This window comes from Solea solea, chromosome 12 (assembly GCF_958295425.1).
Source record: "Solea solea chromosome 12, fSolSol10.1, whole genome shotgun sequence".
NCBI lineage: Eukaryota > Metazoa > Chordata > Actinopteri > Pleuronectiformes > Soleidae > Solea > Solea solea.
In genome coordinates this window covers 17,587,794-17,601,249 of record NC_081145.1, presented here as the reverse complement: position 1 = coordinate 17,601,249, position 13,456 = coordinate 17,587,794, and the positions used below count along the sequence as shown (strand labels likewise).

General features: G+C 40.7%; 2 protein-coding genes across 3 annotated transcripts; both read left to right on the top strand.

Annotated features, from left to right (window-relative positions):
- Positions 1-347: 347 nt before the first annotated feature.
- cat (catalase) lies at positions 348-8,089 on the top strand. Its single transcript, XM_058646222.1, has 13 exons — positions 348-508; positions 1,829-2,000; positions 2,657-2,767; positions 3,283-3,413; positions 3,609-3,713; positions 3,835-3,960; positions 4,047-4,238; positions 4,562-4,714; positions 5,156-5,294; positions 5,696-5,826; positions 6,423-6,530; positions 6,670-6,753; positions 6,994-8,089. The coding sequence occupies exons 1-13, from the start codon at positions 443-445 to the stop codon at positions 7,054-7,056; spliced, it is 1,581 nt and encodes a 526-aa protein (XP_058502205.1). The 5' UTR covers positions 348-442; the 3' UTR covers positions 7,057-8,089.
- A 1,682-nt stretch (positions 8,090-9,771) lies between these two features.
- ifitm5 (interferon induced transmembrane protein 5) lies at positions 9,772-13,119 on the top strand. 2 transcript variants are annotated; one of them, XM_058645370.1, is made up of 3 exons: positions 9,772-9,862; positions 10,118-10,544; positions 11,924-13,119. In XM_058645370.1, exons 2-3 carry the CDS (start codon positions 10,338-10,340, stop codon positions 12,143-12,145), a joined length of 429 nt encoding a protein of 142 aa, XP_058501353.1. In that variant the 5' UTR covers positions 9,772-9,862; positions 10,118-10,337; the 3' UTR covers positions 12,146-13,119. The 2 variants fall into 2 exon arrangements, with proteins under 2 accessions (XP_058501353.1, XP_058501352.1); XM_058645369.1 differs by lacking the exon at positions 9,772-9,862 and having other exon boundaries at positions 10,108-10,544.
- The last annotated feature ends 337 nt before the right edge of the window (positions 13,120-13,456 follow it).

Sequence of the window (13,456 nt, the reverse complement as noted above, 5' to 3'; positions counted from 1 at the left end):
GACTAAGTAGGAGACTGCCAAGCTCCAGACTCCCAATAGTGGTAGGTTTAATTAAAGTTTTAATATTATTTTTAGAATTTTGTGTTGTTTTCATCATTAACTCGTATTAAGGTTGTGCAGTAGTTCAAAACTTTGAGTCGAGGCTTAACGACACATTCTACATGTGATTCGCAATACTGGGTCGTTTGAGAATCGCTGTTGTGGAGAAAACAGAATAGCACTTAAATAATTCTACAACATTGCATCACGTAAAAACAATTGACGATCTTGGTGCTTCGTCCTCACAAAAGTAGGTCAGCTCCTCTTTTCAGCCAATCACAGGACAGAGGTGCCAACAGAGGGGCGGGGCCTCGCCAAGCTAAGTCACTGGGACAGACTGCTAACAATATTCCCCCCGACTCAAGAACCTATTCCAGACGTGCGCTGTCACCGAGCTGTCGAGATGGCCGACAATAGAGATAAAACCACCGATCAAATGAAGATGTGGAAGGCGACCAGAACCTCCCAGGTGTGAATTTATCCTTCCGCTAGTGCAGAGTCTGTGCTGCACAGCTCTGTCCTTCGAGGGGGGAATGGGTGAGATTCAGTGGGTCGTTTGAGGTAAACAAGCTAAAGTTGAAGCTAGCCTGACTGACAGGCAAGCACTAGCAAAACGTTCACTAACGTTACAGGATAAATTCATATATGCTAACATTGACTGTTTATTTGTGGGTAAAAACAACAACAACGTGCGTGTTCATTATGTAAGTAATACAATATTTCAGGGATATGAAGGAGGACATTTGAACATTTGGACAGGCTGAACTTCGACCTGGTTCGTTATATAACCACCAGAGAAAACAACCGGGGTCATTAAGTCACGTCCAGTTTAACCACTTCATGTTCATTTGAAATTTCTACTTATTATTACTTTTTCCAAGTGTATTGTTTGTGCAGCTGTGCTCAACACCTGCTGTGTTCTGCATGTTGCCTTCAACTCTACTGCGAAACAGACTGCACCGTAATAACAAAAAGTCCACGTTATTTGAAGGTATAGTTAATGTGAACTAGGATTATCATTTGAGAGTCTTTTCATGCTTGATGCAGATCTTTAGAAATCATTGATTTAATTTTTTATGCCCATATGTTTTATCCTTGTGATCAAATATAACATTTACAGGAATAAGCGGTGCTCAAATTTACTTAACCTGACACTTACTGCAACACACTTGTGCTCCAGAATGTTCTCTAATCTGCACTACAGTGCACTTGTTAAGCCACAGTTGCAGTAGTGTGCACACCAAAAACAAGCCTATACAGTAATAGTGCTGTATAAATATTAAGTAGTGATACAAGGGTGTAAATACTAAGTAAAATGAACGAATAAATAACATTTACCAGTTTTTATGAAGTTTCTGAGAACTCTTCTATCTCTACCTCACCTCCCTCATTTCCTCTTCTTTCCCCCATTTTTCCTTTCAGCCCAAGGGAGGGGAGGCAGATGGCTACACATCTTTGAGTTAATTTCTTCCAGAGATTTCTTCCTGTTAAAGGGGAGTTTTTAATCTCAAACTGATACGGAGTGGTTGCTCTCTGTATGAACTGTTGGGTTTTCTCCTCTTGAGATCATGTCAGAAGATAGTCACCATGTTTGCCAAAAAATGTAAAAAGTATTATTAGCAGTCTTACAAACAACATAACACCTTATTTGCATAATGAATCAAAAGAGGTGATTTGTTCAGCCCAGGATTTGTGAAAATTATGTCAACGATGTATCTTGTGTAAGGCAAGTGAATTTGTTTGTGGTGTTTTTTTGTTTTTGTTTTTTCAATGCTGATGATAACACCAGCGGCCAGACACACTGACGACAGGGGCTGGTCATCCCGTTGGGGACAAGCTGAACCTGCAGACAGCAGGGCCCAGGGGACCTCTGCTTGTCCAAGATGTGGTCTTCACAGATGAGATGGCCCACTTTGACAGGGAACGGATCCCAGAGAGAGTGGTGCATGCCAAGGGTGCAGGTGAGTGTGCAGTAGTCGGCTTCAATAGGCAGAGATCGATCATTACTACTGTAGCGTTTTGTTTGCAAGAAGAATATTGTTGTTTCTTTCATCTCCACCTTCAGTAAACACTGATGATGCTAGATAAGTGGACCTAACCTCCAGGCCAATTTACAAAATAATAATACAGTGTATTATTACAGTGTACACTGTAGTAATACCCTGAGTAATCGTACTGGATTTGCTTGTCTGTATAAGGATAAAAGTTCACTGTCAATGTTTTTTTAATTTCCCAGAGGGAACCTCCCAAAGGGATTAATAAACTTGTCTGTCTGTTTATGACTGGCTTTGTTTTGTACCTTTTGAGGTATTCTGGTTCAATATCCAGCCCTATTGCTTCTAATCTGAAACTATAACTGCTTTGTATCATGATTAAGCATTTGTAGGGTAAGACGTTAAACACCCTTGGTAGTAGTTTCACTTATTTAATATTTGTAAGAACAAGAAGTTGCTGCTAGCTCAGTATTTTGTATGTGCTGCAACAGTTTGTTTTCATTAGCCTGGTGACACAAAGTATTACCCATTCATGCAGAGATATAGGCTACAAATATTTAAACCAGACCTGTCTTCAGTGATATAAACAAAGAAGCCTGTATTCTATTTCCTCCATGATGCAGGGGCGTTTGGCTACTTTGAGGTGACGCATGACATCTCCCGCTACTGCAAGGCCAAGGTGTTTGAGCATCCCGGCAAGGTCACACCTGTCGCTGTCCGCTTCTCCACTGTGGGTAAGAATAACCTTATTGTTTGTCAGAAGTCAGATCATATACAGTATGTCATATTTGTTTTTGCTAATGTTTACTGCAGTCGTGAAACCATGTGATGTGGAAAGTGTTAAAAGATTTAAATATTTGTGTTGGTTAAGGCTGTTTACATTCACCTCCTGGGTTATTTGATCATAATTTGCAGCTCTGAATACATCATAAGCACACTTATGGCACTTTTCCACTATACAGTTCCAGTGTACTCGGTTTGGTATCGTTTTCCATTACTACAGTACCTCCGGGTTGCCTGGTATATAAAGTATGCTGCTGGTTATATATTTCTATTACTGTGAACAGTGCCACATCCTGCCGAAATGGCATTGTTCTGGTTGTGTAATGTCTGTTGTCCAGTTATTGCGTGAAAGGGAGAAATACAGAGTGGAAGAGAGCAGAGTTATGGTGTGCCGGCTCTGTAATTCTTCTCTGGGTTTACTAATTACTGAGATTGCAACTACAACCTTGTTTTCATTTACTTTCAGCTGGGGAATCGGGATCAGCAGACACTGTGCGGGATCCCAGAGGCTTTGCCGTCAAGTTTTACACTGATGATGGAAACTGGGACCTGACGGGCAACAACACCCCCATTTTCTTTATCCGGGATGCCATGCTGGTGAGTGAGCACAAGATATCTGGAAGCCAGGAATAATTTTTCTTTCAGTAGTTTATTAACACAGTGTCTTGTGTTTTTCCTCTATAACATGCAAATGAATATAGGAGAAATGTATCTTTACATTTCACAGCATTTTCTGACTGTAAATCAAGTTTGAAACATATTGTGCTGACATATCACTTTGAACTCTTGCAGTTCCCATCTTTCATCCACTCCCAGAAGCGAAATCCACAAACCCACATGAAAGATCCCGACATGGTGTGGGACTTCTGGAGCCTGAGGCCTGAGAGTCTACATCAGGTAGCTGCTGCTGCTGCTGCTGCTGCTGCTGAGCCTGTGGCTGTTCTTGCAGACCATGGAATATTAAGAAAGACATGACACAAGTTTGTCTTCTGTCCTCTGTCCTCTGTCCCTTGTGCAGGTGTCTTTCCTTTTCAGTGATCGAGGTTTGCCTGACGGCTACCGTCACATGAACGGCTACGGCTCGCACACCTTCAAAATGGTCAATGCTCAGGGAGAATGTGTCTACTGCAAGTTCCACTTCAAGGTCAGTTGAGCCTCAGTTAACTTTGTGCCTCCTGGGATTTCGCAGTTGTCTAATTATGTTTCGTTTTGTGTGGGTTTTTTTTTAAGCCGGATCAAGGAATAAAGAATATGTCAGTGGAGGAGGCAGAACAGCTGGCATCCAGCAACCCAGATTATGCTATTGGAGACCTGTTTAATGCCATTGCCAATGGCAACTTCCCGTCCTGGTCCTTTTTCATCCAGGTCATGACCTTTGAGCAAGCTGAGAAGTTCCAGTTCAACCCCTTCGATCTTACCAAGGTACAACAACTCCCAGGGTTATAAAGCTATAAAAACCTGTGGTTATAAAAACACACATTATGCAATCAGATCATGATCTTTCCCTCATGTGTTTCTTGCATTAAAATGTTAATGATAAAAAGTGTGTTTGTTGGTTCAAAGTATGTATAGCATATTTTACTGAGACTTGCATCAGGTGTGATCAATCAGTTTGAATGTTAAATTATGATTATTGATACAAAAGTGAAATTAGAAAGGTTTTTCTACATCAAATGCAAATGCTATGTTTTGTTTTAGTATTTTTTTTCTTCATATTTTTCAGCTAATGGAGTTTTCTCTTTCAGGTTTGGTCCCATAAAGAATACCCTTTGATCCCCGTGGGCAAACTTGTTCTCAACAGGAACCCAGTGAACTATTTTGCAGAGGTGGAGCAGCTGGCCTTTGACCCAAGTAACATGCCACCAGGCATTGAGCCAAGCCCCGACAAAATGCTTCAGGTATGTTGCAGATGATGCTAAGTGACCAGATGTGTCTATATCTGTCGTTTACTGCCCTCATTTCACCTGTAGTGACAATGCAATGGACAACAAAACACTAACTCTAAATGTGTTTTTTGTGATTGTTAAAATTGGCACCTTGTTTCATTAGTTGGAACAATATATACTGTTATGTTTTGATCACCACAAATGACCAATTCCATGTTACCTGTGTAATTTATTAAATTAATGTTCAGCCATCTCGGTGAGGTAATTCCATACCACCGACGATGTGGATTGTTATCTCCATATTTGAAAAACTGCATCTTTCTATGAAGGTTTGCTTTTCACCCTGCCATCCACTGGTGTTACAAAACAATCGTGGAAACTGCCCTTTAATGTGAAGTGTTTGTTTGGCAGCACAGAGACCCCCCCCCCATTCACCACTGCTCTGTTCTCTAGGGTCGACTCTTCTCCTACCCGGACACACATCGACACAGACTGGGTGCCAACTACCTTCAGATCCCAGTCAACTGCCCCTTCAGAACCCGCGTGGCCAACTACCAGCGTGACGGCCCGATGTGTATGTTTGACAACCAAGGTAAGCTGTCGTCCACACTGTGTTTCTTTGTGCAGATATTAATGAGATGCTTAATTCTTAATTTTAGACAAATATAATTACTTTATTGTGCTCATATGTTTTAAACCAGTGGTTGTTAAACTTTTTGCCACCTGGGAAAACATTGAACTCTGGAAGTAACGCCATTATCACATTAAAATACAGTGGTGTAAATTGACCGAGCAAAAGTTAGCTATGGACTTTTCTCAGGAACCAGATTTATTCCCAATAAGATTATTTTGCTCTCTAAATTGGCCATAGGCGTGAATATGAGAGTGAATGGTTGCTCGTCTGTGTATGTTGCCCTGCGATGAACTGGCAACGTGCCATAATGGACGGACATTACAGATTTCAATCTGGTCCTTGCTCTGTCTGGTCTCTAGGTGGTGCTCCAAACTACTTTCCCAACAGCTTCAGTGCCCCAGAGACTCAGCCTCAGTGTGTGGAATCCAAGTTCAGCGTAACTTCAGATGTTGGTCGTTACAACAGTGGAGATGAAGATAATGTTACACAGGTAAATACGCCTCCACACTATTTTAATGACTTTTGAATTCAGAGATGCCAACATAAATGATCCAACCCAACTCGCGTCTCATCCATACAACTGTCCAAACTGTTTAACTTTTCATAATCACTCTCTGAATTATTTGTTGTTGTTATCATGGATCTGTTATTCTGTTTCTGTTCATTTTTACAGAAGTTTTAATATAGGTTTATTTTTTATTTTTTTGCAACTCATTTAAAAATTCAGCAGGCAGCTGTTTTTGTCAGAATGCTTGTGTCAGACACACTGTTACGTTTCCTGTCTGTAACTAAAACTAGAGTAAAGGAAGAAGACACGTGACTCTAAATAAATACTAGTATTACTTCGTTTTGCTGCTAAATGCTGATATGTTACCTATAATAGTTCAATGGTTTGTTGGCCAAAGATAGCCTCATTGGCTTTTGTTGGTCAGTCAGTCAGTCATCATCTACCGCTTTATCCTCCACCAGAGGGTCGCGGGGGTGCTGTGCCAATCTCAGCTACATCGGGCGATAGGGGGGGTACACCCTGGACAGTGGCTTTTGTTGGTGTAATCAAATAATAGTTGTCTCTGTGCTCGATTGCAGGTTCGTGCCTTCTACACCCAGGTGTTGAACGAGGAGGAGCGTCAGAGACTTTGCCAGAACATGGCTGGGGCACTGAAGGGGGCCCAGCTCTTCATCCAGAAGCGCATGGTGAGTCCAAACCAAGTGACCACTGAAGTTCACTATCATCGGTCCTGCACAAGAGGAGATGATAAACAAAACCTTCAGTGAAAAGTGATTTTGGCATGTAGTAGTTTTTTACACACTTTCATATTTCATTGTTCTGCAGGTGGAGAACTTGAAGGCTGTCCATCCTGACTATGGAAACAGAGTTCAGACCCTTCTCAACAAGTATAATGCAGAGAGTCAGAAGGTAAGCACAGATCCAGTCCAGTTGAACATAAAGTTTCCAACCAGTGTCAAGTGGTAGTGCTCATCTCCTCCACATCATGTCATAAAATGTCCTAAGACGTCAATCGAGATATTCTTGGAACTTCAAACACTGATGCTATTTCATAGACCGCTAGTCCATCGACCAGGTGTCTTTCAATCACGTAATAATCGATTGACAACTTTATTCATTCATCTCTCTATTCCACTTTGTCTTCCTCAGAACTCTGTGCATGTGTACAGCCGCCCAGGAGCCTCAGCCATCCCTGCAGCCTCCAAGATGTGATGCCTTAAATTTCTATAAAGATAATTTCTCTAATATGTGCAAGTGTGATGACCAACTGCTACTATCAGTGACAAGATTTCTCAACAAGATTTAAACATAAACCTTGTATTGTCAAGGTTGGGCTAAGTTCATTTTCAGTTCAGTCCAGTTGATTTTTTTTTATTCAACAAGCTTCTGGAATAGGTTCTCATTTTGACCAATTACTGTTTTGTTTGTACTGCTTAACATTTGCCACTAAAATCTTTCAAAGTAATGAATATATATTGATTGGGTGACATAACATTAATCAATCCTAACTACTGTGGAGTATTATGAGGATTATTTGTTTCCATTTCCTCAGGATGCGTCTAAACGACTCTGTTTATGATTCACTCCTTCATTTGACATGTTTAATGAATACAAATACACCGTCATTCCAATTTAAATCTGCTACTAAAAGAAACTGATATTGTCATATCATGTTGTTTAAATTTTGAATCAGGACTCAATTTATTAATTCAGATTAGTAACTTGGCAGTGGTTAACTTTTACATTTATTTGTTGAGAATGTCCGCTAGGGTTTTTCAACATGAGGTGTTTTCTCACAGCTAAAACCTCTGTGCCTTTTTTTTGTGTATAAGCTTCAAAATACAGATGACTCACCTGAAATAATCTGTTGTGAAGTTCTGTGAACATACAGTTTGAGGATTATATTGGCAGTTAATCAAGCATTGCAATTCATTTCTGATGTGAGATATTTACTGCTTAAAATGCCGTCCTGTTATGCTGTGTAACCCTAAAGAAACCATATTATGCATGAGAGGAGAATGAAATTGATGCCATCGATCACTTTTATCTTGAAGTAAACTGAAAATTCTTCCCAGAATCATGCAAACATATTACAGTCAAATTCTGTTTCATTGTAAAATAGCACTTTTTCATCTTTTTCTGATGATAATCTTCTGCTTTTTTTAAATTTATGTTGAAGTTGCAAAATATGTTTATTTTCTGTCTGCATTAATGAAAACAAAATGAATGTTATGAGCAGCTTTCATTTGCCTCATGTTTCTGTTCCAGTTGTCCCTTCAGAGCAGGTTTGCACTGCCACGACTGTTTGACATGGATAAAAAAATGAAAAACGTAGTTGAGCTTCAGGTTTCTCACGATAACGACAAAACGTAAGCGGCTCTGTGGTGGACACACGGTGGCCTGTGGGTTCCTGAATTGACACTTATGCAGTTTCTTAGTACACACGCTTATCTCTGTTACTGATGTACCCTGGTCTACATTATCAGTTCTAACCTCTCAATCTATCTCGACCATTCATGACAGTAAAAACGGTTATCTGTTTTACTTTTTGGCTGCCTTACAAATATTGAAGTACACATCTAGGTTTCCATTTCGTTGGATAAGGGGTGGAGAGAGCGACTTTAGACTCGAGGCTTCTACACCTTTATATAAACACACACTTGTTAAGTAAGTTTCTAAGTTTTTAAGAGGTTATTCTCCGTGCTATTTGATCCATATCTCAGTCTATTTTGTAACTACAAAGCTCAATCTACTCCTACACACGTTCAATGTTGTGCTGGGGACATTTTTCCCTCGCGTTAAACACAAAACAATGCCTACGTAAACGTCGATGCCAATTCTTCTGAGAAATGTTCCCTCGTCCATAGCTGTGTTGCTACATATAACATTTAATGAACTGATGTCGAACGTAGCAGAGTGGCGCAGCGGAAGCGTGCTGGGCCCATAACCCAGAGGTCGATGGATCGAAACCATCCTCTGCTAACGGTCATTTTCTTCCTTTTTATTTGAGAGTACAAAATTAACAAAAACTAACCCTGACAATTTATAATATTATGCGTGCTTCTTTGCGTCCGTACTAAGTATTATTCACATTTGCCCCACATTTTAGACACACCTTTTTTCACATCCTCGATTTATTAGATTGGTGTTGTTTTACTGCTTTTTTTTTTTTTTTTTTTTTGCCAGTGTTGCACACTCCGAGATGTGTTTGTGTTTCCATCTTTTCAACAGGAACTATGGAACGTCGAACTCGTCGGTGGGGGAACTTCCGGTTCTGCAACGCAGCATATGTTTGTTGCAAGATATAAAACATTAAGACCGTTATGAATGCTGAAGGGTCCCGCGAGCCATCATTTCAGCAGCCATTTGAACAGGTAGTTGTAGCACTGTTGTTGTCTTTCCTGGTATATCCATGAGATCCAAACAAACTACTGCACAAAACGTAACCAAACATCTGGCCTGAAATCTCAAGTCCTCTCTGGAGTGGAAACACTACAACTCCCCAAAGTCATCCCCGCATGACTCTGCCTGGCTGGAAGAGTAGAGTAATGCTGGCACCTAAACAAATGTTTGTTTTACTTTTGACTATTTTTGACTGCTTTAAAATATAAAACTTCCCTGAAGAGAGTTGAACATGTGTAGAGCATTAGATTCCAATGATGTCTTCATACTGTTAGTTTTGTCAGACCTACAGTCCTAACCCCTAAGATATATTCCAATTATATTATCAAAGACATTGTTGGTTAATTAAAGGTCCAGTGTATAACAATTGGGAGGAACAGGAAGTGAATATACCCCTGTGAGGATGTTTGATGTTTCCGTCGCCTTAGAATATGCCTTTCATATGTATTTTAGGCAACCATTTTGTGCCTACAGGTTTCTACAACAGCGCAAATGGACAAATCAGCCTGAGTGGTGTTTTTTGTGTTTTGAAGCAGAAGCTTACAGTGAAGAATGACATACTTTCTGGTATGCGAAGGCCACCATAGTTCCCTCAACTTGAGGCAAGGATGGAGGGGTAAGTGAAATACTTTTCCATTTGTTATAATCTGTAGTCTCACTAGTGATTTGTGACCTAGTGTAAAACATATAGAACATGTTTTATAACAACATTGGACACTGCGTCGACACCACACGACATCACACCAAGAAAGCTGAGGTGAAGAGACTGTGTTGCTCCCATACATCTATTTGCTGTCTCTTTTTCTGGCTTAACTCTCCTACAGATTTTTGTGTCTCTGTATCTCTATTTCAGTCTCTCTGTCTCTCTCAGGCCTCACCACATAATGACAGACCTTCTGTATATTAAAGGACCCTGCCCATGCGTCCTCTCCCGGGCCACCTCCCTCTCCATGGGCCTTTATAAGCCTGTCGTACATTGGCGGTGCCACTAATTTCTATCGAGGGACCATACACTCGTGTCTACGGGACCTGTCGCTTTGCAAAGTCGTCAACTCATCCTCAGCAGGAAGACACCTGATCAAAAAATAGCCATGGACAACCATTCGTACAACTTCCCCTCCGACTGCACCCCGCTCACTAACTGCAAATCTGCCCGTAAACCGGGTGGATCCACCGTGGTGAACATGGGCAACGCTGGCAAGAATCCTCCACGGGACTATCTGGTGTGGTCACTGTGCAACACACTGTATGTTAACTTCTGCTGCCTGGGATTCATGGCTCTTATCTACTCCATCAAGGTGAGTTCTTTGTTTTGACTTTTGTATTTCAAGTTTGAGGTGAACATGAAGTGCTCAACTTCTGTTTCATTGAGACGTCCAAGCAATGATGAAGAAGCTCTTTATGTATGTGATTCATTAAATAACCCAATCAACACAATGGTTTAGCCCGCAATAGCAAAAATATTAATAGAATTATTTTATTTCAGCAGCAGTTGCTATTTTAAAATCATTTGTTCAAATGCAATTCAGTGCATATGTTTTGAAATGGCCACTATAATGCAATCTATTCAGCAACTCTATTGATACTAAAGTCTCCTGTAATGTGAGCCAAGCACCAGTAGACAAGAGATGGGAAGGAAAGCCGAAAAACTATTGACATGGGTCAAAGCTATTTTAGGTAAAGCGTTGGGTGAAGTACAGAGAGTTTTAAAACACAATAAGTGGGACACTGATATTAGTTCTTGGCCAATGTCAACAAATAATTGGCATGGCTGCGTTTGGAGTTGAGCAACAGGTAGAGTGATGCCATATAACGGGGTCATATGGTGTTTGCTTTATCGGGTAAACGCTTAGTCTTTGTTGTAAAATGTTTAGATGGCGCACACACACACACACACATACACACAGTCGAAGGTTGGTGTGCCCTTCACCACAGGAATGGGGTTGTGCTGAAACAAGGAAGAACTGCAAAACAATAACCTTTCTCCCTGGAAAAACAGACAAAAAAAGATCCGTGAAAGTGCTATGTGGAAATCAGGATGAGACAAACTGCAGGATTATAAGATTCATTTATTTTTTATCTTTTATTTCTGTCTGCATAGTCAACTCTGAAACACAGGCCATGTTCTGGCTCAACACTCAAATTAAAGACATGGACTGGCTGCTTGTCTGGGGAGTTAAATACGGTGTAATTGGCATCTTCCTAATAGGCAAGTACACATGGGAAATTAGAGAGTGCTACTGGAAGATTTAGCCTGCTCTGTTCCAAAATAAACAGATAGACTTAGCTGCTCAAGGATTTTATATCTCTCCCACTGTGCACAGCCTGGAGGACTCAAGGGCAAGTCACAAACAAAAAACATGTATGTCTTTACATCTGATCTTTTGGCAAAGGTTTCACGGCAGTGTTTTCTACTCAAAACACTGAGTTTTCCAATAAGTTCCCGCAGATCATTTCCCCTGAGAACACTTTTACAAAATGTTTTCCTCACTGAGTCAAGTTTGGCTCCTTGTTTGGTTCACTGACCTTAGTCCTCCAGTGATAACAGGAGGCAGCTTCTTCATACTGTACCACACACACACACATGGATATAAACACAAACTTACTGTGTTTTTGTACATTTTTACCTTGAAATTATTGTAAAAATTGACTTTTTGTCCCCTCTGTGTGTGTGTAGGCCAGGGACCAGAAAACTCAGGGTAACCTGCAGCTGGCCCAGGAGTGTTCCGACAAGGCGAAGTGGTATAACATCCTGGCAGCCGGGTGGAACATGCTGATTCCACTGCTGGTCGTCGTTCTTCTCGTCCTCCTGCTCGTCCACTTGGGCTCATCCCAGGGCTCTTTCGACTTCCTCGGCGAGGACGGCTTTCAAAACTTCATGAAACTTTTCAGCTGGTAGAAAAATAACAACCCCCAACCCCACCGCACATCTAGTCTCAAAGTTAACCCATTCACACTCACCGTCAGGGAAGGGCATTTGATGAGATTCAGCAGATAAGGTGTGAGTCTGAGTGCTCCTTTCCTGTATGAAATTCAGAGCCTGTCCTGATTTGCTCAGCATTAAAATGATCCTTATCGGTAAAAGGAAACTAAACTTGAATTGTCTATGGTCAAAAAATGACCAATAATGACGGTCTTATTAGATATCAAAGGCTCAAAGTAACAGGGGATTTAACCTGTATTTGAGTTTTCCCAAAAATTGAAAAAAAATGACCTCAAATGAATAATGTAACTTAACGTTTTATGGGGGGAAAAAACAATTAACAGCTTTATACTTTATTATTATTATTATTATCATTCATAATTTGTATAGTGAGGGGGGGGAAAGCAAAAACATCAGTATCACTGCATCATCCCACATTATCGTGTCAGTATTAAAAGCTTTCACCTGTCGGTCTGGACAGTTGAGGTGTGAAGTGAAAGTTGGTGAAAGAACGAAGATAAAAGAAAGGGAGTAAAGAAAGGAAGAGTGGGAGCTGAGGCTAAGACAGCGACGATGCAGTTACTTTGGTCAAATGCCTTGTTATTTATTGTATTTATGATCACCGGAGATTTTGATGACAGCTGGAATTTCCTCGAGTCCGCAGAGATAGAGGAAAGAAGAGAGGACCGCGCAGCAAAAGTCTGAATACCGCAACGATCAGAAGCCACTTTACAAAAGGACAATCAACATTCACCTCTCATTGATAGTCCTTCACTTTTTTTTTCTTTCATCAACTTTTAAAATTTGTATTACTGTTACAACATTAGTTACATCTATATTATGTCGTTATTTGTGTATTTCTATCAGTATTGTTGTTGTTTTAGTGTAGATTCTACATCATTTTCATGCCTAAATAAACCAGATACTGTGAACGCAGTACTGAAAAACAACCATACCCTTATTTTTTCCCCCTATATTTTATGTTTATACTAACTTGACTAAACATCTATCTCTTGGTAAACACAGGGGAGGAAACGACGTTCAAACGGCTCGTGTGGTTCTGCTGCAGCACCTACACCCAGCTTCAAAGTCATCATTTGGGGTTTCATAGGTTTGACTTTTGGGTGGTGTCTGACAACCATGGCATGACTGCTTTCATCGCAGCTGTGTGAGCCTGCTGCTGTACCCGCTATACACAGAACATGCCATTTTAGGAAATAGCATGTGCCCTGTGCTCTGTTATAAAGCAGGGCCGCCCAGGCAGACCACTACAGAGGAGGTACCAGC

Excerpts from the sequence above, each read along its gene's own strand:
- cat (XM_058646222.1), top strand. The coding sequence starts at position 443 with ATGGCCGACAATAGAGATAAAACCACCGATCAAATGAAGATGTGGAAG. Across the intron at positions 3,961-4,046 it reads ACTGCAAGTTCCACTTCAAG|CCGGATCAAGGAATAAAGAA; the intron begins GTCAGTTGAGCC and ends TTTTTTTTTAAG. Across the intron at positions 4,715-5,155 it reads GCCCCGACAAAATGCTTCAG|GGTCGACTCTTCTCCTACCC; the intron begins GTATGTTGCAGA and ends TCTGTTCTCTAG.
- ifitm5 (XM_058645370.1), top strand. The coding sequence starts at position 10,338 with ATGGACAACCATTCGTACAACTTCCCCTCCGACTGCACCCCGCTCACT. Across the intron at positions 10,545-11,923 it reads CTCTTATCTACTCCATCAAG|GCCAGGGACCAGAAAACTCA; the intron begins GTGAGTTCTTTG and ends GTGTGTGTGTAG.